This window comes from Vicugna pacos, chromosome 6 (genome assembly GCF_048564905.1).
Source record: "Vicugna pacos chromosome 6, VicPac4, whole genome shotgun sequence".
NCBI lineage: Eukaryota > Metazoa > Chordata > Mammalia > Artiodactyla > Camelidae > Vicugna > Vicugna pacos.
In genome coordinates this window covers 72,081,690-72,108,270 of record NC_132992.1, presented here as the reverse complement: position 1 = coordinate 72,108,270, position 26,581 = coordinate 72,081,690, and the positions used below count along the sequence as shown (strand labels likewise).

Here is a 26,581-nt window from a genome sequence, read left to right as displayed (position 1 = left end):
GGCACAAAGACAAAAAGATCAATGGAAAAGAAGCAGCAGTAAAGAAACAGATCTACACAGTGACTGCCCACAAAAGTGAAAAGGCAATTCAATGGAGAAAGGGTAGTCTTTTCAAAAAATGGTGCTAAAACCATGGACTCTCCATCTGGGAAAAAAAAAAAAAAAGAACTTTGATCCATATCGTGCACCACACACAAAAATTAACTCAAAATGGATCAGACTTAAATGTAAAACTTAAAACTATAACATTTTTATTGAGAAACATACAAGAAAACCTAGGATAGGCAAAGATTTCTTAGATACTAAAGCACAGTAAATAAAAGAAAAAATGCACACATTGGAATTAATCAAAATTTAAAACTTCTGCTTTTCAAAAGACACTGTTGAAAGGATGAAAAGACAAGTAACATACTGGGAAAAAAAATCTTCACGAAGTATACATGTGATAAAGGAATTATACCCAGAATATATAAAGAATTCTCACAACTCAATGATAAGAAAACAACCACCCTCATAAAAAAAAATTGGGCAAAATATTGGATCACCAAACAGAAAATGAGCACATGAAGAGATGATCAACATCATTAGTCATTAGAGAAATGCAAATTAAACTATAATGAGATATCACTGTATATCTCCTAGAGGAGTTAAAATTAAGCTGACCATATAAACTGTTGGTGTGGATGTGGAGGAAATGGAACTTTCTTTCATACACTTGTGATGGGAATGTAAAATGGTAAAACCACTTTAGAAAAACCATATAGCAGTTTCTTAAAAAGTTAAACATATACAATGATGTGATCCAGTCATTCCACAAGTAGGTATTTACCCAGGAGAAATGAAAGCACATGTTCATACAAAGATCTGTATATAAATGTTCATCGTCTTTCTTTGCAATAACCGAAGACTAGGAATCAACCGAAATGTTAATCAACAGATGAAAGGATAAACAAATTCTAGTCCATGCCTATAATAGAATACTACTTGACAATCAAAAGAAATCAAATCATTGATACATGCTATAACATGTATAAATCTAAAACAATCTTGCCAAGTAAAAAAAGACCATAAAATATGAGAACAATCTAGAATTCTATTTATGAAATTCTAGGAAGTGCAAAATTCATCTTTAGTGACAGAAAGCAGATCAGTAGCTGTCCAGGGACAGGAATAGGCATGGAATGAAAGGGAGGGGCAGGAGAGATGAATTACACAGGGGAACACAGAAACTTTGGGGAGTGATGTATATGTTCATTTTGCTGGTTGTAGTGGTAGTTTCACAAATATATACATATGTTAAAATTTATCAAACTGTACACTTTGAATATGTGCTGTTTGTCAATTATAACTCAATAAAACTGTTAAAGATAACATTTACGCTATTATCCAAAAACATGAGACGCTAAGTGATAAATTTAATGAAACATGATCAAGATTTTTACACTGAAAACTATAAAACATTGCTAAAAGAAATTTTAAAAAGACCTAAAATAAATGGAGGGTTATATCACGTTCATGGACTGAAAAATTCAATATTGTTAAAATATCCACTCTCCCCAAATTAATCTGTATGTTCAGTGCAATGCCAATCAAAAGTGAGCAGACTTTTGCGTAGAAACTGACAAAGAAATTCTGAAATTTCTTTGGAAATACAAAGGACACAAGACAGTCAAAATGCTTTTGAAAAGGAACAAAGTTGGAAGACTCAACTACTTAATCTCAAGACTTAGTACAAAGCTACAGACACCACAAACACATAGATCAGTGACACTGAACAAAGTCTACAACTAAACATATATATTTCAATTAACTTTCAACAAAGTTGCCACATTAAATTCAGCAAGGTAATTTCAACAAATGGTGCTGGAACAAATGGACATCCACATGGAAGGAAATGAACTTCAATTCTTAACTCATACCACACACAAAAATTAAATCAATACTTATTATAGGCCTAACTATAAATGCTAAGATTATAAATCTTCTAGAAGAAAACATAAAAAGCTTTGCGAAGCTGGGATTGGCAAAGATTTCTTAGATGGGAAACACAAAATGCATAAACCTTAAAAAACATCGGTCAATTGGACTTCATTGAAATTTAAAACTTCTGTCCTTTGAAAGCCACTGTTATAAAAATGAAAAGGCTAGCCATAGCCTTGGAGAAAATATTCATAATATAAATATCTAGGAAAGGAATTGTATCAAGAGGCCTTTATAATATAATAATATAAAAGATAAAAATCTTACATTTAAAATGGAAAAAAAGAAGATACACAAATGGCCAATAGCACATGAATGCTCAATATTATTATTCACCAGAGAAAAGCAAATTAAAACTACAGAGATACACTACACGCTCCCCAGAATGCCCAAAATTAAAAAGCCTGACAATACCAAGTGTTAGAAAGTACGAGGAACAAATGGACCTCTCATACATTGTTGGTAAAACGTAAAATGGTTCTCTCTCTTATCCTTTATCATGTGACCCATCTATTCCACTCCTAGGTATTTATCCAAGAGAAATAATATCATATACCCACACAGAGACCTGTACATGAATGTTCATAATAGCAGCTTTCTTCATAACCGCCCCAAACTGGACACAACCCAAATATTCCACACAGGTAAATGAATAAACAAATTGTGCTCTATTCATGCAATGAAACAGTATACAACAATAATAAGGAATGAACTACTACCGTTTCACACAACATGGATAATTTCTCAAAAACATTATCCCAAACAAAAGAATCCAGACATCAAAGAATATATACTGAAAAAAAGGGGAAAAAAGAATATATACTGTATGATTCTATTTATATAAAATTCTAGAAAAACAATAGTGATATAAAGCAGATGAGAAGATGTTCGAGGCTCAGGCTAATGAGGGGGGCTGACTGTAAAGGGGCACCAGGGACGTCTGGAGGTGGTGAAATGTCCTATATCTTGATTGTGGTGATTAAAATAGTGTTTATATTTGTCAAAATTCATCATCTGACTTAAACTGGACACATGTTACTACATGCAAACTAGATCTCAATGATGAGTGAAAACAAACTATATTGCTTAGGCACACATATTGATGATAAAACAATTTTTTTTCAAATCAAGGTAACGATAACCACAAAATTTAGGACAGTGTCTAACCCTGGGTTAGGAGGCTAGTTAGGAAGGAGGTAGGGGACTAGAGAAAAGGGAAGAACAGTGAATAGGTAGATTAAATTACCATTAATGCTCTAGTTCTTGGGTTGGGTAATATTCATACTGTTATAAATAAATAAACAAAAGAACAAAAGCACCACACGGAGAATAATGATGATACTGTGTCACAATTAACTCAACACTCTGGACCTGAAGAACAGATATAAAAAAAAAGAAAAGGTAGTCACCTCACCCATATATTTCCCATGTCTCTGATGTAGGGAATATGCGAATAAATCCACCTCTCCGATCATTCTCTTCCTTTACCCTCCGTAAAACTTTGATCTACATGGAGGAAGAGAAAATAAAATAAAATGAGTACCTATTTTGAAAACTGTAATCCATGTGGTTACAGAACAGAGGTAGAGAGTTATAACCCAAGAATATGAAAGAAGCATGAAAGAAGGAATTAATTCCATTTAAGATGCTGTTTTTTGAGAAGCTTTTTCTCCCATCTTGAATCTTTCTCTTTTCAGTGGAAGATATGAGTTGGTTGAATATTATGAATCACTCACTGATTCTCACTGAACCCTGTGTTAACCCACAAAGGCCTGAAATGGAGTTATCTTTACCTCCTCCATTGACAGACCGAGCACAGAGCCACCTAACTTCCCCGGCATCTTCTCCCGGGCTGAGCCCACAAGGTTTTTCATTTCTGCGTCGCTGGCAGAGAGTGGACGGGAACGCTAAGGAGAAGGAAAAACAGAAACAAAAAAATGTTTCAACATCTTTCTTCATTTCCCTCTAGTCAGTCAGTCCCTCAACATTATTATGTTCCCTACATTTAAGTATAAGCTCAAATCCCAAGCCCATTTTCTGTAGTTGATCTCTTAGCCTGAAACCCTGGGAAATAGATGAAAGCTAGTAAACTCAAAGGAAAAAGAGAAAAAAGAATAGTAGGGAAACACTAGGGGTTGAGAGAGATACAAGTTAAAAAAAAAAAAAAAGAAATACAGAAAGATGTTCACACAGCTTTCTAAGCTAGTACTTACTCCTAATCTTGGTTTTAGAGTCTATCTAATATTTTGAAAGACATGAGAAAAAATTTGAAAATAACCTCAATGTAAGATTAAATATGCATTTATTTCATTAAGAAACTGTATTCTTTTCAGCACTGGTGAAGGAGAGTTAGGAAAAGTGAGATATAAGACAGAAAGACAAGGAGCAATCTATTATGTCACAGATGAATAAGCTGGACAGTGGGGATGTTTTAGAATTTGAGGGGGGAAATACTGGGATAAGAGTCATCAGAGACACAAAAAAAAGCTGTGAACAAAAGGCTACAACTTGAGAAACACTGTGGCTGCTGGACTTCAAGAGACCTGGACCAAAGATATCCCACGGAGGCAGTCAAGTGGACCATGCTCATCATGGATCCCCAAAGATGATCTGGGCTACTCTGGCTTCTGAATGATGATCAGGAAGGTTGCAGGAGAATGGAAGTTTTAAGTGATTTTGATGTTATGGGAGCCAAGAAATACAAAGGTAACAGAGGAACTAAGATGGTGTGAAGCATGAAAATATACTATTATTTAAAAGATGACTAACAAAACAAGGCAAATAAATCTGTCAAGTAGAAAGAATAAGGAATAATTCAAGAAATGGGGATGCAAATTGTCTCTCCTGATTCCTAGAAGTAACTTCGATTTGACAGAAGTCCTAATATCAGGAACTATTGTTCATTTCCCTCTTTGTATACACAATCTAGGGAAAGACATTTTAATAACCAACTTTTGATCTTTTCAGCAATATTCATTGTTATGGACTAAATGTGTTGCCCCCAAATTCGTATGTTGAAGCCCCGAACTCCCCTACTCAATGTGATGGTATTTGAAGATGGGCTTCAAGGAGGTAGTTAGGGTTAGATGAGGTCATGAAGGGGAAGTCCTGGTCTGATAGGATTAATGCCGTTAGAAGAGTCACAAGAGAGCTTGTATTCACTCTCTCTGCCTGAGAATACACAAAGAAGGGGCCATGTGAGCGCAGAGTGAGATGGTGGTCATCTACAAGTCAAAAAAGAGACCTCAGAACAAAACCTACCTTGCTAGCACTTTAATCTTGGACTTCCCAGCTTCCAGAACTGTGAGAAATGAGTTTCTGTGATTTAAGTCACCCAGTCTAAAGTATTTTGTTTTGGCACCCCAAGCAGACTAATATACACTTGTGCATAAATAACCATGAATGTTTTAACCTTTGGACACAAGGGAGACCAATACATACTAATCTTCAAAGCTAGCCTCAAATTATAAACACAGATTTTCTGATAGGCAACTCCATGAAAGAAAATACATGAAATCAACAGATTAAAGGAAAAAGTGAAGGCAGGGATGTTTATCTGTTTAGCTTTTCCTGTGGTATCATTAACATCTAGAACAGTACTTGGCATGGACTAGGAGATCAATAATTATCTATTGAATACATAAATGAATGAATAAATGTGCTGACACACAGGCTAATCATGGCTGAGAATTAAACTTTGCAGAGGATTTTGGAAAAAAATTTAACTCCCTGCCAATCTCTGCAAATGCATTATAAAGCACATGTTGGGATGAGAGGGCAATCAAGAAGAAAGTTTAAAGATTAGGAAGGGAATCAATATAAGTAATACAGTCATTTAAAAAAAAAATCTTTAAAAGTGTGAATGCCATTTAGTATATAACTTGGAAAAGCCAAAATATTAAATGGCTGTCTTGAGGACTTTTGTCATTTTCACACCTTATTTATTGTTTGCTAAAAATACTTCTCTGCTTCACACGTGATGGCATGGCTCTGATCAGAGAGCCATTGGCAGTAAATCCTCCATTCAAGCTGTCTTATCATCTCACACAATTTAAGAATATCTTAAAGTCCTCTGAAATCATGTAAGAAGAGAGTAAAGTAAGCATTCATTTTAATGATGTAATAAAGATTAACTATTTTAGAATAGAAAGAATGTTATTTTTAAAATGTTGATAAATTAACAGTATTAAAAGGTTAATAATGAAAATATTTTAAGAAGTAGTTATTACCTATCAAATAGTTTTAAGGAATGGTCATATATATAAGAACACAGATCAAGTCACTATTGAATAACATATAATGAACAATTCCAATTTGGGGTTTTTTTATTTTATTTATTTCATTTTTGCTTTTTTGGGTCTTTTTGTTTTGTTTTTATTGTGCATTTTCTTGTTTGTTAAAAAATTGGGTCTTTTTGTTTGCTTATTTGTCATTTATTTTTCTTTCTTTAATCTTTTTATCATAATTTTGTTTTTTGCTTTTCTAGGACCTAATTTTCATCTTTCTGGAATTGCTTCATGACAGAATGATATTCCTGGCTTCCAGAGATTGAGATTGTAATGCTGTTGCAACCTTCTTCTACTTATCTAAATCTGCTCCCCAAAACAATGACTTAGCACCCCAAAACTCTTAACTGTCCCTCCCAGGCACTTTCAAAGAGTTGTCTCCTGCACACATTCACAACCACTCTTTTGTTACTCATAGCCCACAAGCCTAACTCTAGCCACTGTGTGCATACATTAGGACTATTTGGGTGAGGCATGTAGGAATTCAGGCAGGTGCTCCTGGCTGAGGCATTTGGGAAGTTAGAAAAAGGAGGGGTAAGGGTGCTTGTTAGATGAATGCTCCAGCTGTTAACGCCCATAAGTTGACGGCTTTACTCTTTTATTGCCAAAATACCACCAAGCTGCAAAGAAAAGGTCAGTGCTACTCCAAGAGAAAAAAATGTGGCTAGAAATTCCTCTAATTTCTTCACCTATTTATTTCAATCTAAACTATTAAGAAGGCTGAGAGGGAGAGAAATATGAAAAGTTGTAGCTCCTAAAGTCTATGTATCTCAAATGCCTCTCTAAAATACACTTAGGTTTCCTGTGTCTTTGGGGAAGCTACTGGAAGATATCAGACTAGAAAGTCAAAAGTATCTTGACAATTTCAGCTTTTCAATAAACTTGAGATTAGAGAGAGTTTTTTTAATCAACATAGTATCTGCTGTACTGGTTTAAGGAGAAATACATTTATACAGAACAAAGCATTACTATCTTGGACCATTGGTTAAATCCTACCAGTATTTGTTAATGAAATGAAACTAACAAATGAATTACAGACACAGGTGAGAGAAAAAGCAGAGAGAACAAAGGAGAAGAAAGAAAGAAAAGAGAAAAAAGAAATGCTTATGAGTGCCAAGGAGATATACCTGGAGATTAAAAGCAAAACAAAAGAAAAGACAAATCAGACTGATTTGAAAGGCCATAAGGACTGTCAAAAACAAGAGCAGAACAGTCCAAACGCAAGCCACTTTGTGGTTTTGACTTTGGGTATATCAGCTCAGCTATATTCTCTGTATAGCAGATAAAATAAATCCACATATTCCAAAGGATTGACTGCATACACTAAATAAATAAATACATAAATAAACAAATAAAGCTCTTCCAAACTTAAAGAGAACCAATGCCTCTGGCTAGATGACTGAAGATTTAAAACTATTGGGTTCTTAAAAAAAAAAAACAACTATTGGGTTCTCAGACTTTTAATCGTCTATGTAAGAATTCTGCCATGTAACATGCATCAAAGATGTTAAATGGTCATCAGTACAACTTACAATTCACAGGAAGAAACCTCTACACACCTAACCTTCACTGTCAGGGAAGAACTGACTGAGAAATGTGAAATGACTGAGACCAGGAGCCACCTGTCCCCACTCACAGCAGTACAAAACAAATGCTGAATCAGAAAAATAAGTCTCAGCCTCAAGAAAGCTGGCAAGTACCAGTAATGAGAACTGGACAAAAGGTAGAATATGAAAAAAGGAGGGGTAGCCTCAAAGATACCAAAATTGAGGGGAAAAAAAATCTGTTTGACAGAGAAATCATCCAACAAATAACAATCTCCCAATGCAATTTACAAAGTCTGGAATTCAGTGTTAAAAACAAATGAACTAGAAATAGCTCAATTTATATGTGAGGCATCTTGCCACCCACAAAATAAAGTCAAGTAAGCAAAATGAGTCAATGCTATCAAATGAAAGAAACTGAACAAAAGTGACCACATGTGAATAAATCTGGGTGGAAATAGACCAAAAAATGGCTGACAGAGAAGGCTTAGATATAATCATAAACAGAAGTACAGTACTTTGAAATTAGAGGGGGGTTGGGAGTAAGAAAGTAAGGAAGTAGGTTTGTATTTGAAAAAAAAAAAGAGAGCTATGCAACATCTGAAAATTTGGAATAAATATAAGTCTGCAAGTCTGAGAGACATGCATCTTGTTATTAACAGAACTGGCTTTGAAAACAAAAAAACTTACCAAAACCACTTACAATTATGTTTGAAAAATCATGAAGAACTGAGGAGGTACCAGAAGATTAGAAAAAAACAAATGAGGTACCAATCTTCAAAAATGTAAGAAGTATGCTCCTGGTGTTACGGTCTGGTAAGTCTAACTTGAATCCCTAGTAAAATAATGGAACAAATATTAAAAGAAAAAAATCCATGAACATTTAGAGTTTAATGGGCTCATAAAGAATATCAGTATGGAGTCTGCTTTATTTATTTTATAACATGCCTTAAAATTTTGATTTTTAAAATAAAATAACAAAAGGGAAGAATATAGCAAATATATTTAATATCTCTGGATTTTAGAGAAGCATTTGTGAAAATTTTGTAAAATTTCTATTTTGAATTACATTTCCAATTGGGGTTCAGTGTCATGGTATAATGAACGAAATACACCAACCAAAACTGAACACAGTTAAAAGATGTAACTGCAGGATACAATAAGGAGCAGTGAATCAAGTTAAGAAGTGACCGGGTACTCATTAAGGTTTATTTAGAATCTGTATTAATGTCTGGGAGGATGGATTAATTAATTAATTGCATTGATTTGCATTTGTTGATGATAGTAAATGTGAAAAGACAGGACTATAGTTAAATGAATATCAAAATAACACCAGATACTGACCATGGAAAAAGGAAAATCAAAACAGGACTCACAAGTATGAAGGTGACTAAATCTTCTGAGGGTAAACTATGTGTCCAAAACTATCCCAAATATTGTACCTGTGTTTTATCATTCCTTTCTCAGCAGAACTCCACACATGTATTATTATCCTCATTTGACAGATGTGGGAAGTGAGTTTCAGAGATGTAAGGGAACTTGTCCAAGGTCTAACAGTTAGTTACTGGCAGAATTCAAATCTGAATCCAGGTCTCTCTGACTTTAAAGTCCACATTATTTTCACAAAACCATACTGCCTGCCTTGGAACACTGAAATGTAACTTCCGGTGAGTGGAGAATTGGAAACCACAGGCATTCAAGGGAAGGAACAAATGTAGAAAGAGATAATGGATTAAAAAGAAACCATCAGACAACAAGCAAAAAACTGTGACTTCACAATCTGACAGCACCAGAAGAAGAAAACCCTACATAGTCTAAATGGCCAGAATAGAGAATTCCTTTTTTTTTCCCCCACTTGGCTCTGACAACACTAAGGTGGATTTGAGAGTGCTTCATTAACAGAAAGATGGTGACAAAGTAGAGCTTTGCAAAGGATGAAAATAGTTGAAGAATTCAACATGTTAAAGGTTGGCTGAATAAAGCCAGAAAGATTCTGTGTCATATTAGCAGTGTTCAAATACGTAGCTACCAGAGAGAGGCCTCACCCATCCACAGGCTATTGCAATTCAAGCAATGGAGCTAGATGGAATAGAAGTAAAATAGGTAAAGGAAAATTAAGATTAGAATAAAGTATCAGACAGTTTCTTGGAATCAAATTCAGAAAGCTATGACATAATACTTTTAATGTTCTCCTTAAGTAGATCAGTTCAAGAGATATTTAGAATATAAGCTCTGTGAAGTCAACAGCCTTGGTTTCTTGTTTGTTTTTTTGTTTGTTTGCCATGAAGAGTAGCTAGCACACTTAGGTACTAGCTAAACACAAAACACTAAATATTACAGAATTTTTAATCCTACCAATGAAACACCAAAACTCGTATTACTGAACCACATTAACTAGTTACCAAATACTAGATAAGACATCCAGTAAGTCTTTTCATTTTTTAGATTCAAATAAACCATGTAAATCACTTTATCAAAAAGTAGCTAAGAAAGTTATAAGTCAAGCTTACAATTACCAGAAGTTGTATCAGAGAATACAAATGCCAAAATAAACATACTGGAGCTTTTTGCTAAAGAACTAATAGCTGCAAGCGACATGCTTGTGCATGAGAACATCTACAGCCCTCTTATCAGAGCATCAAACAGCAGAAGCAGTACCCTCACGGCTACCCTGTCACTTCAAAGAGATGTTTTAAAAAGATCTGCGTAGAAGGAAGTGACGATGTATCTCAAATACTGCTAACAAGAACAGAAAGAGGACAAATTCTGTTCATTAAGAGGCTGAGATAAAATATTTTGTCTTTATTTTAAAAATAGCATCTGAGACACTAATTATGGCAGAGTTTCTAAGATTCATAAAACTGTAAATCACTACATATAAGAAATGGCATGTTAAAAAAGTCAAATATAGCCTAACATCCAACGTGAAATGTTTCCAATATTAAACTACTGACAATAGTATGTTTCATAAGATGTCTGAACAAATGAAAGGTTATTTGTGAACTACGATATTTCCTTTCTGTAATATTTTGGTCAAAGCAACTGCCTCTACCACAGCATAATCATAAAAAAGAGGATTCATAAAGTTCTGTAACCTCTATGCTTATATTCTATAACTGAAAGACTCCATGCATTCATTTTCACTTTTTCTGTTTTATGTTATTAAACTGTTCAAAAAACAGGTGCATGAAATATGTGCTGTGAAAGAGTAAAGCTAAAAGGCTTTCCATTTGGGGGATGAAAATAAAAATTTGAATGAACTCTCCAAATGATCCAGAACTTACCTGTTTGGTGCTTGAAGACTGAAACTGTGCAGATACTGGGCGCTATAAAAGACAGAAAAATGGAATAAAGCCTTATCTTCTCCTGACATGCCTATATTTTCAAACTCCTACAACTGTGATATAAAAAAGAAAAAATAATCTCCAAGCAAAGAGCAGAAGCAAAAGCCCTATACTTTGCACTTGCAAGATTAGGGCATTTATTCATTTTCACACTGCTTTCTCCTGTGGCATATCTATTCCAGTTTCACCTTCTCACCACTGAGAACTCAGTTCTACTTTCCTGTACTGAAGATCCTGAGGTTAACTACTCCACCTGTTAACTGGTCTCACATAGTACACATAACTCGTCTAGAGCTTCTTCTACCTTTAAGAAATGTCCTGTGGGCTGCTTCTGGATGAAGTTATGTCATTAACTACCAGTCAGCAGAGCAAATGCTGGATAGACTCTCCACTGTTTGTAAAGTCACCGATAAAAGCTGACTGACAGGCGAGCTAAGAAAAGGGATTAATTCATCCAAGATTGACATACAGCCATCCCTAGAGTGGAACTTGGCAGAAACCCTGTTAAAGCTGCACAGAAACACTTGTAATCCTTTATACACAACCCTGTGGCTCTTCCCACAGATACTGCAGAAAACAATCTGTAAAGGAACGTGACTGCCCCAATTCAGTTTCCCTAGTACACCCAGGTTAACACTCTACTCCTTATTAAAAATTAAAGAAAACCCTTTGATCTGTGATGTACTGGTCAAGTACAATGCTGCTGCATGGTTTTACTTCTAATCCAAGATAATACCTCTTAAAATATAGTACACTCTGTTCCATACCACAACGCTAGTAAAATAGAGAATAATTCTAGAGCAGGTGGTCACAGATCAGCAACCTACAGACTGAATCCAGCTCAAAGACAATGTTTGGTCTGCAAAGTATGACTGTTTTAATTGAACTTATTGCCAGTATTTTAAAATAAGATTTCTGACTTCTCTTGACAGTAGGAAGAGCTGACAGCACTTGGCCCACACTCATGCGTGGCAACGATCAGCTAGAGCACGTTAGTAAAAGGGTTGCCCGTTTTCACATGAGGCACGCACTGTCCGGTTTACTATGGCACATCACGCGTAGCTCACTTGTACCTGGCCCCATTTCCTCTCTCACACTGTCTGTCTGCAGCCCATAGAGGCAATTGAGTTTGCAAACCCTGTTCTAATGAAAAGCTGTCTGCATAAATAATAGCACATGAGCTTAGCAAACAAAAATAGCAGTACTCTAAAAGAGACCAGCGAGCCAAAGGGAGAGGAGGAGGAAGAGGAATGGGAGGAGGAAAAGGAGAGGTGGAGAGCTAAAGAGGAGGTGGGGGAGGAACACAGGAGGGGTGAAGAAAGGGAAGGGGGAAGGAGGGGGAGAAGACATAGCTGTTTCTGCCTTCAAAGAGCTTACAATCTAGTAGAGGAGAACGGACAATTTCAAAGCAACAAATCAATGAATGCAAAACAATGCAATAGAGAACCAGTCAATAATGTTGAAATTGAAATGAAAAGCCGTAACAGTCATGACAGAGTGGAATGGATTTAATAAGGAAAAATCTCCAAATTTCTGAGCAGGTGACATAATCAATCCAGATGGGAAGAGAGGAAAGCAGACTTTTTACATAAGAAAAAATGTTAAAGGCAAAGACACAGAAGTAGAAACTAGCCAGGTCTAGACAGGCAGGGACAGACTACATGATGAAGTGAGTAGACAGAATGATGAGCTGATTGGTTTAACTGGAACAGAAATGCAGAGTACACAAAGCCTGGAGCAAGGCTGGATCAAATGATGTTTCAGACACACACAGGTTTCTGTTGGCATTTATCTCATTTAACCTCAATCAATATCTCAAAATCATTGAGGGTCCTTGTGAAAAGAACTGCATGTAGAGAAGCCAGTATTTCAATCTGGCATCTTCTCTACGAAGCTAGTCTGAAAATCAAAAAGAATGCAGCAGAGTAACGATGACGAATTTGCAGGCTCTCCCTGTGTGCCTCACTTATGAGCCTATCAATTTCAGAAAAAAAAAGAATGATTTTTAAAAAGAAAAAGAAAGAAAAAAGGAAAGATAATGGAAAAAGAAGCCAGAAGAAAAGAAAAACAAAAAGTGGAGAGTAAGTTCGTTTGAAAGCATTAAGAGCATAAGCTATTGGCGATGGCTGAGTACAGCTGCCTCCTGTCATGGTCCCCGGCCGTCCTGCTCTGCACTTCAGCTCCCTCACCGACACCAGCTGCCACTTTCCAGCAGGCCTCCTGTGGGCTCTCTGCTGCTAGATTTGCTTACCTGAGGTTTCTGGAAAGGGTTTCGCCTTGAAGACTCAAAGGTGGGATAAATTGACCGGGTTGATGCCCGCTGGGCAGGATCTTGACATACAAACCCTGAATAGGGAATGGGAAACATTAAAACCTGCCATTTTCTAAGAAATGAGCAGGTTTAGCTGCACCTTTCTGTTAGATACACAAACTCAGTTTCACTGCCATTAACATTACAGAGCTCCATCCTCAAGAAGATTAGGCATGACTCTCCCATATACATACTCTGCTTGAGCTTCGAACCACCACAACTGGAGAGAACAAGAAGGGAAAAACACGCAGATAAATTGACCTTCCTTGTTGGGCAGCTGAAATGTGATTCTGATGGAGAAAGAGACGTAGACTTTTGATGAACTTCAGAGTAAAGGTGGAAACCACCATTCAAAAACACATAGTTGGTAATAAAAACAAACTATTTTAAAGTGGCTTCCTGGATGGGGACTGGAAAATAATGTTGTTTTTACCAGGAGAATCCAGAAGCAAGTGAGGGTTCTCAATCTGTTATAGGATCCACTTACGGAACTGCTAAAGGTGGTCTATTGGCAACTTCCAAAATGGGCTGTGTACATTATCCATGGCTTAAGAAATTGGACTTGGGCTAATTTCACTTATTTCCTAAAAAGAAGCAGATTCTCATCCAAGGAGAATAGAGTAGCAATGTTTTACAGCATTTTCTGGTACACCAAGTGCTAGCTCATTTCAAATGTATTTTCTTATGTCTTTTTAGAGTGCTTAAGACAACAAAAACAACAAACCCACAACATACCCACCTGGCTGCCTATGTCCATTTCAAAGTTTTGGCTTATCTACTCCAAAAGGGATTTCTTCTTGGGCTGTTTCAGTTAGGACTACTACAGAAGGGATCATGTTGACACCACAGAGACTGTCTAACAGAAACAGAGCCAGTCTCCTCTGTAACAAAGCTTCTTCAGTGGATTTCACTATCCCAGCTCAGAGAAAAATATACTTTCTCCAGATCTTTGCTTAATTTTCTTCCTTAGCTCATAATTTCTGTGCCCTGGGAATTAGTTCTCAGCCCTAGTTGTGGTTCAGCCTCAGGACAGGATGGAGCCAGGGGGAGTAGAAACATATAAACACTTCCCTGAAAATATAATTTTTTAGTACAAAACATTCAGCATGGCTGAGGAACTGCCAGTTGGCAACACATATAGAGCCTGACAAAACGGATGCTCTGGTTAACTTTCATGTGAGTTTTCAGAAAACTACTACTACTCACCTACAACTGTGAACATATCTGAAATCATACTGGCTTTGATCTTTAGGTCCAGAGGTGCATCACTAAGAGAATAGAGAAAGAAAGGAGCAATAGATAATTTTATAGGTTAACAGAATAGCTGCCCCTCACAAACCCCAATATAACAAAAGCTTCCAAATGTCAATGAGAAGCGACACATAAAGCACATCAAATCCATGGAAAAAGAAAAAGAAATCTGGGCCAAAATTCTAGAAATAAAAGTCAAGCTCATCCCTGGTAAGGCAGGCACAGCTCTCAGGCGCCGATCCCCTGACATGGATTCGTTTTATTCCAGAAGGTCTTGTGCAATTCAAATTTCATACAAGTCAAGAATACTGTTTCACTATCACTGTGGATTTCAGAGGTTCAGACTTCTAATATGCTCGTTTAGGAGAATGCCCATCATTCATATTATTTTTTTACTGCTGCAATAGTCAGATCACATTCACATGCAAGAGGAGAAACCTGGGCATCTTTGTACTTTTTGTAAGGCTTCATTTTCCATTCTAAGTCAGTCTTCTTAAGTTTACAGGCTTGCAAATGAAGAAAAAAAATACAAGCTATACCAGAATATCACCAGGTGATGTGGCGGGAACCCACATGGAAATAGAAACAACATGGACTGAGAGCTGGAGGCCTCCCTGTGGCAGTGACTGCCATGCTGGCACTGGTGTTGAGGTGTTTCCCCAGGAACCAGATTACTCTGGCTACTGGGCCCATGCACCATCCTGGGGATCTCTAACACTGTATGATGTACATCGCCAGGAAATCTGCAAAATGCTGACTTAACCAAAGTGTAGCATGACATCTGAAGCATCTGTAATATCTAGCTGTACACCTTACTATTGGGATGAAGCCAAATTCACCCTACAAAACAGTCAATCTGTCTTTATTTGATTACCTGGCATTCTGCCAACATTTCTCATCATTAAAAATGCAGCAGCTGGGTGGTCTCTGGCATAAATCTCCAGAGTTCTCTAGCTGTTTAGAGAAGCATATAGCTAATAGAAACTCTGGCTGTAGCTGTAGATATAAGCAGAATCTTCTCTGGTACTGCAAAATAAGTTTCTTTCCTTCTTCTAAACAATAGATAGGTTAAAAATTTTTTTTAATTGTTTGAAGTTTTTAGACTTTAATCTTGGATGGATACCACCAGGACAAGAACAGGGTCAAAGGATCAGATATCATCCACACTACCCTAGGCCCAGCTCTATACCTTTATAATATATATGGATTAGAGTATGTATAAATTTTTGGTAGCAAAGGAAATACAGTATCTCATGTATTTCTTTAGCCTCAGTAGAACACCTACAAAGCTGAAAAAACGGGGAGGGAGAGAGAAAAAGAACTGGGGATAAAAAAGAAAACAAAAGAAGCTTCCCTGAGAAGCCCAGTAAAAGAGGAAACACAGACTGCAAATTGACTAGTAAGATAGGGATCCACGACTGCACTATGGATTCTGACAACATACCACAAATCCCCTAAATTTAGAAATTCTAGTCAGCTCTAATAGTCAAGGGAAAAAAGTCTCCTAGTGCCAAGATAAATGGCCAAAGTAAAAAAAAAAGAAATTCAGTGCTGCTCATTGAAGGTGTATCGTTTTCTAGTTAATGGAACAAGACTACTTACCAGGCCAAAGAAGGAGAGAGATTCACTTCCAACAACCATGGCTTCAGAGTAGAATCTATGAGCACGTCAAAGCCATAGAGTTCTAGAAATACAACATAACACAATACACAAGATCATTTTCCGTGTCACAACCGAACAAACATCCGAAATACTGAATCCAGTCAACTCCCATCAGAGGCCTTGAAACTTGCTGAGTGTAAGTATCCAGAAGAAGTAGAAGTAGAGAATCTTTCAAATTCAGGAGAAATTAACCAAGCTCTAGAGACAGTAAGAAAAGAATGCTATAAAATTCCACTGTTTTTATCAACACTCTACTGTTGTTCCTGAACTCTACACAGAAAGTGATCTGACTCTAGAGTCAACAGGTGTGATTCTGCTGCTGTACATAATGGTGAAAAAATTTAGGAAAAAGAATGCAACAGGTGCATCCAGTATCAATGTTGCTTTGGGCTTGTTCTGGATTGTTCTCCCTGACCACTTTCCCACCACACTCTGAAAACAGAAAAATCTATTGAACACATCTCTCTAGGATCTTTCCATCAAATTTTCTTAAACCAAGACGATGCTTTTGCAATCTAAATCAAGAAGACATTTAAATGTGTAAAACATATTTATTCTTCCCACTGTCCTATGGTTTCAGTTCCCTTTGGAGATAGAAAATAAAATACATTGGCCCAACACAGAAAGACAGAAGAAAAATGAGGGAGCAAGTGGCAGCAGAGCAGGACTATGACAAGCCATCCTGCACCACTAATATTATTTAAGAAGGGAGGGAGCCAGAGATCAAACTGCTACACCTTCTGGATTCTTTACTGATTCTCGTCCCTTAACTCCCCAACTGCTGCAAAGACCAAAGTCAGACCGTGAGATGGCTCTTCTCCCGGCATGCAGAGATGAGAGGCTGACTTTGGAACCTCAGCTGGCAGCCTTTACTCTTATTATTATCATTAGTGAGACGCTCTCCACAGTCCTCCTTAGTATACATACATCATACATCAGATTTCTTAAGTCCCATTCATTCCCAAACATCCCACTCTCTGTCCCTCAAACTGTTTACACACACTTTCTTTCCAAGAGAAAAGACTAGCTTCCTTACAGTTTGACCAGAGGTCAGAGGCCACAGCTCACACCCACAGAACACAGCCAGGTATTTTCTAGAAATTCATTTGAAACAAAATCCCTTCCTTGCAGACAGATTTTCCCATTTATCAATCCTCTCAAAAACATAGAAAAATAAATGTAGGCTTCTAAACAAATGGTACCAAAGACTCTTTTAGAGCATGGGAAGTCTGGTGTAGTACCAAGAATCCTAGAATGGGACCCTAGAGACCTGGATCCTCCTCACGACTCCACCTGTTTCTCGCTGTGGAGCATGGGAAATTCATCTCTCTCTGATAGTTCATTAGCATCCTTGGTTTCCTTTATCCTCTTTATTAATCACCACTTGTCAATATCTGTATCCTCAGTAAACCTATGTCCAGAATTCCTATTTATGCAATATGGATTCAAGTAGATATTCCTATTCGAATTCTCTCTCAGGAAGTTTCCATGGAGTTGGCTTCCATAGTACTTATTTAGGGTTCCATTTAATTTGTAAAAAATAATCACAAACTATAAGAGAGTCTGAGATAGGATTCACCTTCATGTAACTACACAAAAATCGTATGTTATCTATAAAGTATAAAGGAAAGAAAGCTCCTTCACTTGTCTTCTTTTGGTAACAAATTCATAGCTTTTATGGCCAGGACACTCTTCCGAATATTTCACCTAATCTTCAGTCACCCCATAGAATATTGCCTCTTTTAATCTGAGAAAAATCTTTTTGTGATATAGCACTAACAAAGGCACTTAAAAGAAAAAATCTAATTGCAATATTTACAGTCTAGATTAACATTACACAAGCAGGAGAAAGTTTAAAGTGAGTCTGATTCAAGAAAAGTAACATTCTCTTCTGTTTTTAAAAGCTGAAGCACAGGATTCGACTGCTTCATAAAATGATATTATTAATAACAACAGCATAAGGAACAGGGAGAGAATAATGATTGAGGCACATATTGATCAGATTTGCAGAATTAGCCACAAATGAATACAAATTGAAATAAGAATTAACAATCACTGAAACCTATTATTTAAATATCTCACAATAAGCAGTTGACACATTAACTATCTCCCAAATTAAGAGGCAAATTCCAAGACTCTCAGTTGAAAGGCTAAGAACCAATATTCTGGAAAGTAAGGGCAGGAGGTTGGGGGAAACCACCCCAGAGAGAGAAAACACCCTTTACTTGCAAGTGTTTAAGACCTACCAGTGTTAAACAATCTCAGAATCAGCTCTGAATCTAACATCTGTACCTGCACCAGCTCAGGGCTCACACGACTGCAGAGTGGGGTTTGGGGCAGCACTACAACACAGTGCAAAGCCCAGCTCACCTGAGAGGCTGGGGGAGAGGACCAGGGTGAAAAAGGGAGCATTTGTATCGAGTTTACCTCTTACAACAATCAACTCAGCTTAATCAAAATCATTCGTGCCCTTGGCGGGCTACTAGAGTCCTCATAACGACCCTTTTAACTTATGATTGTCTGTGGACATTAAAGATTTTAAAAGGTAAAAAGTAGGCTATACTGAGACTATTAAACTTCCTCACCTTTCAATGTTGTGTGTTTTAGCAGCAGCGTCTAGAATTACAAAAATTCAGTATCCAGAATGAGATATACCCGTGTTCTGTCAGTAAAAGGCGCAGGCAATCTAAGCTTTTCCAGTTCTGAGAGCTACTTTCTTTGTTCCTCTGTGTTGTCTTCATCGTGACAAACAGCAGGTATTTTCGAAGGACAATTGCTACCACCTTATTCAACAATGTTTCCTCCGGCAAATTTTCCTTGGTGAGATGCAATTCCTTCAGCCCTAGCCAAATCGAAACACACTTGAAACTGTGCCTAGTCAAGGTAAGAAGCTTGACTCCACCTTGTACTTCACATCAGCACCCTTTCTTTAAAGCAGCTTCCTGGAAAAGCAACCTAGGCTTAGCCACCATAACTTTCCTTATGCCTCTTCACTCTCTGAGCCATAAGAATTTGCTTCTGCTGCCACTCTTTAATAATTGCCTCTTCTCACCATGATCACCAAAGACCACGCTGCTGCTTTAAGCCCAAGCGTCTGAAACCACTGACCACCCCTTACTTATTGCAACTTTCCTCTCCCTTGGTTCCAGGACACTGCTCTCTTCTGATTGTTTCCCTCCTTTCCCTCCTCCTTTTATTCCTTCTCTTCTGCCCAACAAGTCACTGGTAGGTTTGCTCAGGGTGTCATCCTCAGGTCTCTTTCCTTCTCAGTTCTACTTCTCTTCTTGGGTGGCCCCATGTATTCTCACGGCTGCAATTAATATTATGATGATGACATTCAAATCTCTATCTTCAGTCAAGTGTCTCCTAGACACCAAATCCATAATTCCAAATGCCTTAGCTAGACATCTTCACTAGAGTACCCCACAGGTACTCAACACTCAACAAAACACAGCTCGTTATCTTTGCCCAAAACCTGTTTGGCTTCCCATTATTCTCCATCTTGTAAAACCCCATGCACTAGTCTCCAAAGCTAGAAACCCTCTTCACCACCTCCCAAATCCGACACATCACCAGATCTCTTTCTCTTTAGTCCAGCCTATCTCTATATTCCCTTCTGAGGTAAAACTGATCTATTTAATGAAATGGACAGATCTTAAGTGTACTATTGAGGAGTCTTGACAATTGGATACATCCACGTATCCACACTCATGTCAACCCACACAGAATACTTCCATCACCCCTCATGCCCCTTCATGGTAAATACCCTGTTGCCCCGTCACATTCCCAGACAACTATTACTCTTATTATTTTTTACACCACAGATCAGTTTTGCCTATTCTAGAGTTTCACGTAAATGGAAGCAGACAGTTTACACTTTTTTTGAATCTGACTTCTTTCATTTAGCATGTTTTTGAGGTTTATTCATTTATTATTGTTTCTTGTTTTAAGATGGGTTTATTGAGGTATAATTTAAATACAGTAAAATTCACCCTTTTATATTATAAAATTTGATGAGTTCTGACAAATGTATATGGTTGTTTAACTACCACCACAATCAGCACGTAGAACAATTCTATCACAGACATTTCCTTTTGCTACTTCACAGTCAGTCCTCACTCCCCATCCATCAGCAATCACTCATGTGATTTCTGCCTCTTCTGGAAAGTCAAATGGTATGTCGCCTTCTGAGAGTGGCTTATGTCACTTAGCACTGTGCTTTCGAGATTCATCTATGTTACTGCACACGTCAGTAGTGTAGTTCACTTCTTTTATTGCTCAGTAGTGGTCCATTTTATGGACATACCACAATATGCTTATCCATTGTGCTGATGGACATTTGGGTTTCTTTCAATCTTTGGCAATTGTGAATAAAACTGCTATAAACATTCATGTAAAGGTACTTGTGTGAACACATGGCTTCATTTTTCTTGGGTAAATACCTATGAGTGGGCTTTCTGGGTCACATGGTTAAGTGTATATTATCCCTGCATACCTCTTACTCCCAAATCATTTCTCTAGCACTGGCCTATTCTCCACATGGCCATCAGAATTGCCTTTCTGAGACACAAATCTAACAGTCAGATAGAGAGACAGGCAGTGAATTGGCCCAGCAAGAGATACCACTGCCAGGATGGTTCCTGGAGGATTTTAAATTAGTCACTTCTAATAATGTCATACGCTATCCCCTTCATTGAAATTCTGTCATCCCAAGCTTCGGGACAAATAGTGATAAAAGTTAAAGGAAAAACAATAATCCTAGTGTTCCTCTGATCCAAAATGCAGGGGCTGTTGTCTACAGCATGAATTTAAACGCACCAGTCCTTTACAATCAGGCCCCAATCTACTTCCATAACTTTACCTCCTGCCACCTCATCCAGTGCAGGCTCTACTTAGTCACATTGAACTTCCATCTCAAAAAATGCCACATCCTGCCATGACACTACATTTTGCATGTCACAGTCCCTCTGCTAGGAATGGCTTTCCCTGACTCCCCAGGTAAAGCTGGCAGCTCCTTATATATTCCAAGAGCACCTGAGTCACTCTATTACTGGGCTGTCATGTAACATTTCATGTCTGCTCCTTCCCACGACTTGAGGGCAGGGGCCATGTCTCATTCACTGACCTACACCAAACAGCCTGCACTACACAAAGCACACCAAGCAATCAAGAAATACTGAAAGAGGAAAGAAAGGAAAAGAGGAAAAAATTTTATTTTCAAGTGTAAAACACTACAATTTTTGACTAAGACAAAATAATTTGTAGCTACTTCTCCAAAATAATCCTAGCCACCCGACTTGAAATACTCATAATAAAGCCAGCAATCATAGAAATAACAGAAATTCCTATTAAGATTTAGACATATTAAGGAAAAACTTAATAAAAGATGGTCTAGGAAGGGAAGGAAAGAAAAGATTTGATAGAGAAAATAATAATGTATCCAAGGCCTAAGAGATTACTAAACATATCACAGCACTAGTTTTGGAATCGACCCACTAGCCCTCTCCAGAAATGAAGTCCCAGCTGAAGCTGTAATCCCGGAAACTGGAAAGTGCTGACATTAGTCAGTGCTCGCTGTCTGTCAAATGCTATTGTATAAAGGAAATTCTCTTTACTTTGGCTTTGGATTGGGGTTGAAAACCTAAGTGGGGAGTCTTATCTGGGGTCCAGAAGGAGAACTTGGAAAAAGAGCAGATCTAAATCCCACTGGAAAATGAACTAAATAAAAGAAAAAGCCCTGAGCCAATTTGTTACCTAGTTCAATAAATCAATATAGTATCTGGCTACCATACGTAAAGGTAGATTTGGAAGGAATATCTAGAACTGGGTACTGCTGATGAGAGCAGAAAGAGTCCCCTTTTCCAGGCCTGATCTGCTAAAAAGGATGATATCATTTTTCCTGAGATCTAGTTACAGGAGGGTAGAAGGAGAATCCAGGATGCGGGTCATGCCAAAAATGGCTGGACACATCAGAACTTGTCTGCATGTGGGTGGAGAATGAGCCAGAGAGACCTGGCTCTCAAACTTGGCATCACCATTTATTAACAGCATGACCTGGGACAAATTATTTAACCTCTCTGAATCTTTTTTCCTTGTCTATAAAACATGAGTAATAAATACCAACAAAACTGTTAAGAAGACTAAAGGAAATAACTAATGAAAAATGCTTGACAAAGAGTAGGTACTTTCTACTAAGACCCTTCTGCAGTAAACTTCCCTTCCCACCTAAACAGGAGCATGGGATGAGCCAGAAAAGAAAATCATTAAAAGTGAACTGTTCAACAGCTTCTTTATCCAGTCATCTGTTGATGGACATTTAGGCTGTTTCCACGTCTTGGCTATCGTAAATAGTGCTGCTACAAACATTGGAGTGCAGGTGTCATTTTGAAGTAGGGTTCCTTCTGGATATATGCCCAGGAGTGGGATTCCTGGGTCATATGGTAAGTCTATTTATTCCTAGTCTTTTGAGGAATCTCCATACTGTTTTCCACAGTGGCTGCACCAAACTACATTCCCACCAGCAGTGTAGGAGGGTTCCCTTTTCTCCAAAGCCTCTTCAGCATTCATCATTTGTTCGAGGGGGGAGGGTATAGCTCAGCAGTAGACTACACGCCTAGCACGCACAAGGTCCTGGGTTCAATGCCCAGGACCTCCATTAAAAAAATAAAATAAACCTAATTACCTCCCCCTGCCCCAAAATATTTTTAAAAATGTTTAAATGTTTTTAAAGTGAACTGTTTGATGACTTTCATTTTTATTGTTGTTGGTCAAGTAGTTTACATTATAAAAGGTATGCTGTCCACTTTCATTCCTTCAACAAATATTTATGGACAACCTCACTTTAAGAATGTCAACCTACCCTGTGAAATGGTCTTAAACAACATCAATAAAAGGCCAACCCACCAAACATTCAATAAGACAGAGTACACTGAGCTTGGTTTGTCCTGAGCAAAGATGTCATTGGCCTCTGACCTAAACAAGGCCAATGTCATCAATTTTACAAGTGGCATGAGAGCTGGTTCACATGGTCTCAGGCTATAGAGCACCAGGGTCACAGCCTGTCACCTCAGCCATCCTCACACACAGAAGAAGCCACTAGTCAGCAGCAGCATCTTTGAAGGATAGCTAACATCCTGTTGTTTTTGGCTGTTTTTCTCCAACTGTTCAAAACAAAAAAAGCTGTTCTCATAGCCAGTTATCTCACAGTGCCAATTTCCTAAGCATATTTAAAAGGTTGCTGTTTAAGCATATATTTCACATGGTACCACATTTTCACAATCTTAAAAGCAGTAAAAATTAGATTGTCAAAAATCTATTTTATTGAAGAGGCATCAAAAATTCTATTGATCAAGAGTGCTGTGATCAAGATGACTTGATTGCTGAAACCCATCTTCTGACACCTTTTCTCCAAGCTGAGTCTCTTTCATCTGAGTTCTCTCACTTACTAGCTCGAGAACCTGGAGCAGGAGTCTTAATTTCTCAGGGTCTCAATTTCTTTATACAAACTAATTATTCTCTGAGGTCCTTTCCAGACATACAAATCAATGGAAAAGCAGTAAATGGCTAAGCTTCTGATAGTTTGTGAAGGTTCCTAAGTCTACATTTAAATGCTACTAATACAGTGCAGGTATTTGTATATATCATTCTATGGGAAATTTGGTTTGAGAGGAACAGACTCATAATCTATACCTTGCACACAGTGGGAACTGAAAAATACTTAAACGTATAAACAAGTGAATGGGAATATTGAAGGTATCTGGAAACAGAGCTGGACACTACAGGTGATAGGGTGGGAAAGAAATCATTGGCCAGGCCAGAAACACTGAGATACTAATGGAACACTCCTGGCAAAGATCCGCATGACGTGGAAGAGCAGAAACAACAACCAAAGGAATACAGTGAACCCCATCACCGGACTATTGGCTTCCTCTAAAACACCAATGCTCCTTAATTCAAGCCAAATTCTTCTGGGAAGCTCTCAATTCCTGTTTACTCTACAACAAATGAAAAAGAAAAGAAAAAACCCAGTTATTCCTTGGAACTTAAACCCCAGAGGAGGTTGGGAACCAGTGGGAGGCAGAGAGATTCACACAAATATACAAACGTACACAAAATCAGTTCTGATGGGGGGAGGTTAATGAAGCACACGAAATCCCAGGGCTGACAGGAAGTGGAATTAGAGCCACAAAAGCCAAGAAGATAATCAACAGCTTAAAAAACTCCAGATGCACACAAGCAGGGAGGGGGAAAGGAGACCCATGGCTGATGAAACAGTCCTAGGGGGTATTTCAGTGAGTCAGAGAAAGTCACTGCTGATTTCATGTCAGAACTTCTAATGCCATTAATAGGTCAAGAAATTCTTAGATTTCCAAAAGGCAATCAGGTAATCAAACAAAGTAGAAAAGGAAACATTCAGAAGAGCTTGTGATGATTCCTAGAACAAAGACTTTTACACTAAGAGCTACTAGAAATTTACCCTCATAGAAGGCCCAAGTATATATGGAAGAAACTGTTTTTTAATCTAATAAGTTTTTTGAAATTGGAGTTACATTTCCCAGGCCCCCTCCTCAAGCAGTCTGCAGTAATTCTAAGAGCTCTAGGCCCTTTACCAAACTAGATCTACTGGGAAGCCTACTGTCAGGCCACCAAAAGGCAATTAAAGCAAGTACCAATCATTTATTCAAAAAAACATTTCCTGGATGTCCTCCAATAGCAGAAAATGCTGTTATACATACAAGGAGCAAACACGAGGGAGACTTGTTGTCCTCAAGGAGCTTCCAGTCCAGGTGGGGGAGACTGAAACATAAATGGGCACCAGGTGACATGCAGGTGCCACTGCAGACTATGAACAGAGTGCTGGAGGTGAGGGAGGCTAACTCTGACTGGAAGACTTCGGGAACACTTTACTAAAGAAATGATACTTGACCTCATCTTGAAAAGACGCCAGTAATCTTTTAGGTAAAGTAACATGACGAAGGTATTTCAGACACAGGGTAAAGCAGGCACACAGGCAAAGGAATAGGAAAGGACTTGGAAGTCCAGGGAGATGGCAGAAGGTTTGGTTTGGTAGAAACAGGGTGAGGGGGGAAGGGGAGACACAGTGACTATAAGAATTCAGGAAGATAAGCTCAGTGATTACAGGTAAGAAAAGAATACAACGGAATAAGTATAGAACAGCAAAAGACAGGAGGCGCAACCGGGCACTTTGTTAGGCAAGGATTCCTGGAGGAGGCATGTCAAGCTGAGTCTTACAATTCAGACTGTGCAAGGAATGTGCAAGGCAGACAGGAGGAAAGTTTTCTAGCTGGACAGCAGAACTCATCCATGTACAAAGGGATGGAGTCCTCAGCAGTACTGCTGGATTCTAAGGTATAAGAGGGGAAATGGAATTCTACAAAAATCAGCTGGGTCAGATCCTTAGAAACTTTTAAGTCATATCAAGTTGAGCCTAGGAAGTGATTTAAGGGTTTTAGAAGACATGAATATATCTGCAATTTAAAAAGATATAGATACTATGACCTCTTCTTTTCCTATATAATCTTAGGTCCTGGTTTATCCACCATCATCTATTTAGAGTCCCAACACTTCCCTTTGTTTAGTGTCCCTCAAGTGCACACTCTTATGATAATCTCTTAAAGAGATCAAAAATTATAATGTCTAATTATAAAAAATTTAAAAAGGTAATTTTTATGGAGTACAAATTAAGGCCCAGACATGTGCCAAGTGCTTTGCATCTATCATCTCATTTGATCTTCAAGGTACTCTCAGAAGGTAGGTGCCATTTTATAGCTGAGGAAACAGGGGTAGAGTAGAAAACTAGTAAGGGGTACAATGGGTTTCAAACGAAGTCTGTCAAGCTCTAAAGCCCATGTTCTTCACTTCCCTGTTCGCCTGCCCCCTAAGCAAGCTGTGACTCTCATGTCCTTACTTCTGTATTCCTGTATTCTGTAATTGTCCCCCATCAACGACCCTACCGTGTATGTTTTACTAGCACAGCCTAACACCTGCTGAAAGCCTATGTGACTTCACGGACACTCATACTGGCAGTCATGAAAAGGCTCATATCCACACAGAGAGCAAACGTGCACGGGTACCCTCGGTGCTACAGTCACAGCTAGCGGGTCACTGGGCAACAGGCTTCCCCGTCCAGTATACTCGTGACCCTATTTCTTACTCCTTCTCTGTGCAATCAGGCAGTTAGGG

The 26,581-nt window shown here is 38.0% G+C and overlaps 1 protein-coding gene across 11 annotated transcripts in view; it reads right to left on the bottom strand.

The window, feature by feature from the left end:
* TTLL5 (tubulin tyrosine ligase like 5) overlaps positions 1-26,581 on the bottom strand; it is a 255,265-nt gene that overhangs the window by 180,606 nt on the left and 48,078 nt on the right. For 8 of the 11 annotated variants that reach the window (XM_072963457.1, XM_072963451.1, XM_072963454.1 and 5 more), the window contains exons 13-18: positions 16,319-16,400; positions 14,672-14,733; positions 13,406-13,500; positions 11,095-11,136; positions 3,774-3,887; positions 3,395-3,486 (exon numbers count right to left, since the gene is read on the bottom strand). In XM_072963457.1, the coding sequence (XP_072819558.1) occupies positions 3,395-3,486; positions 3,774-3,887; positions 11,095-11,136; positions 13,406-13,500; positions 14,672-14,733; positions 16,319-16,400 (487 nt within the window). The remainder of the gene's footprint in view (positions 1-3,394; positions 3,487-3,773; positions 3,888-11,094; positions 11,137-13,405; positions 13,501-14,671; positions 14,734-16,318; positions 16,401-26,581) is intronic. The other 3 variants (XM_072963455.1, XM_031679270.2, XM_072963452.1) reach the window with 1 other exon arrangement.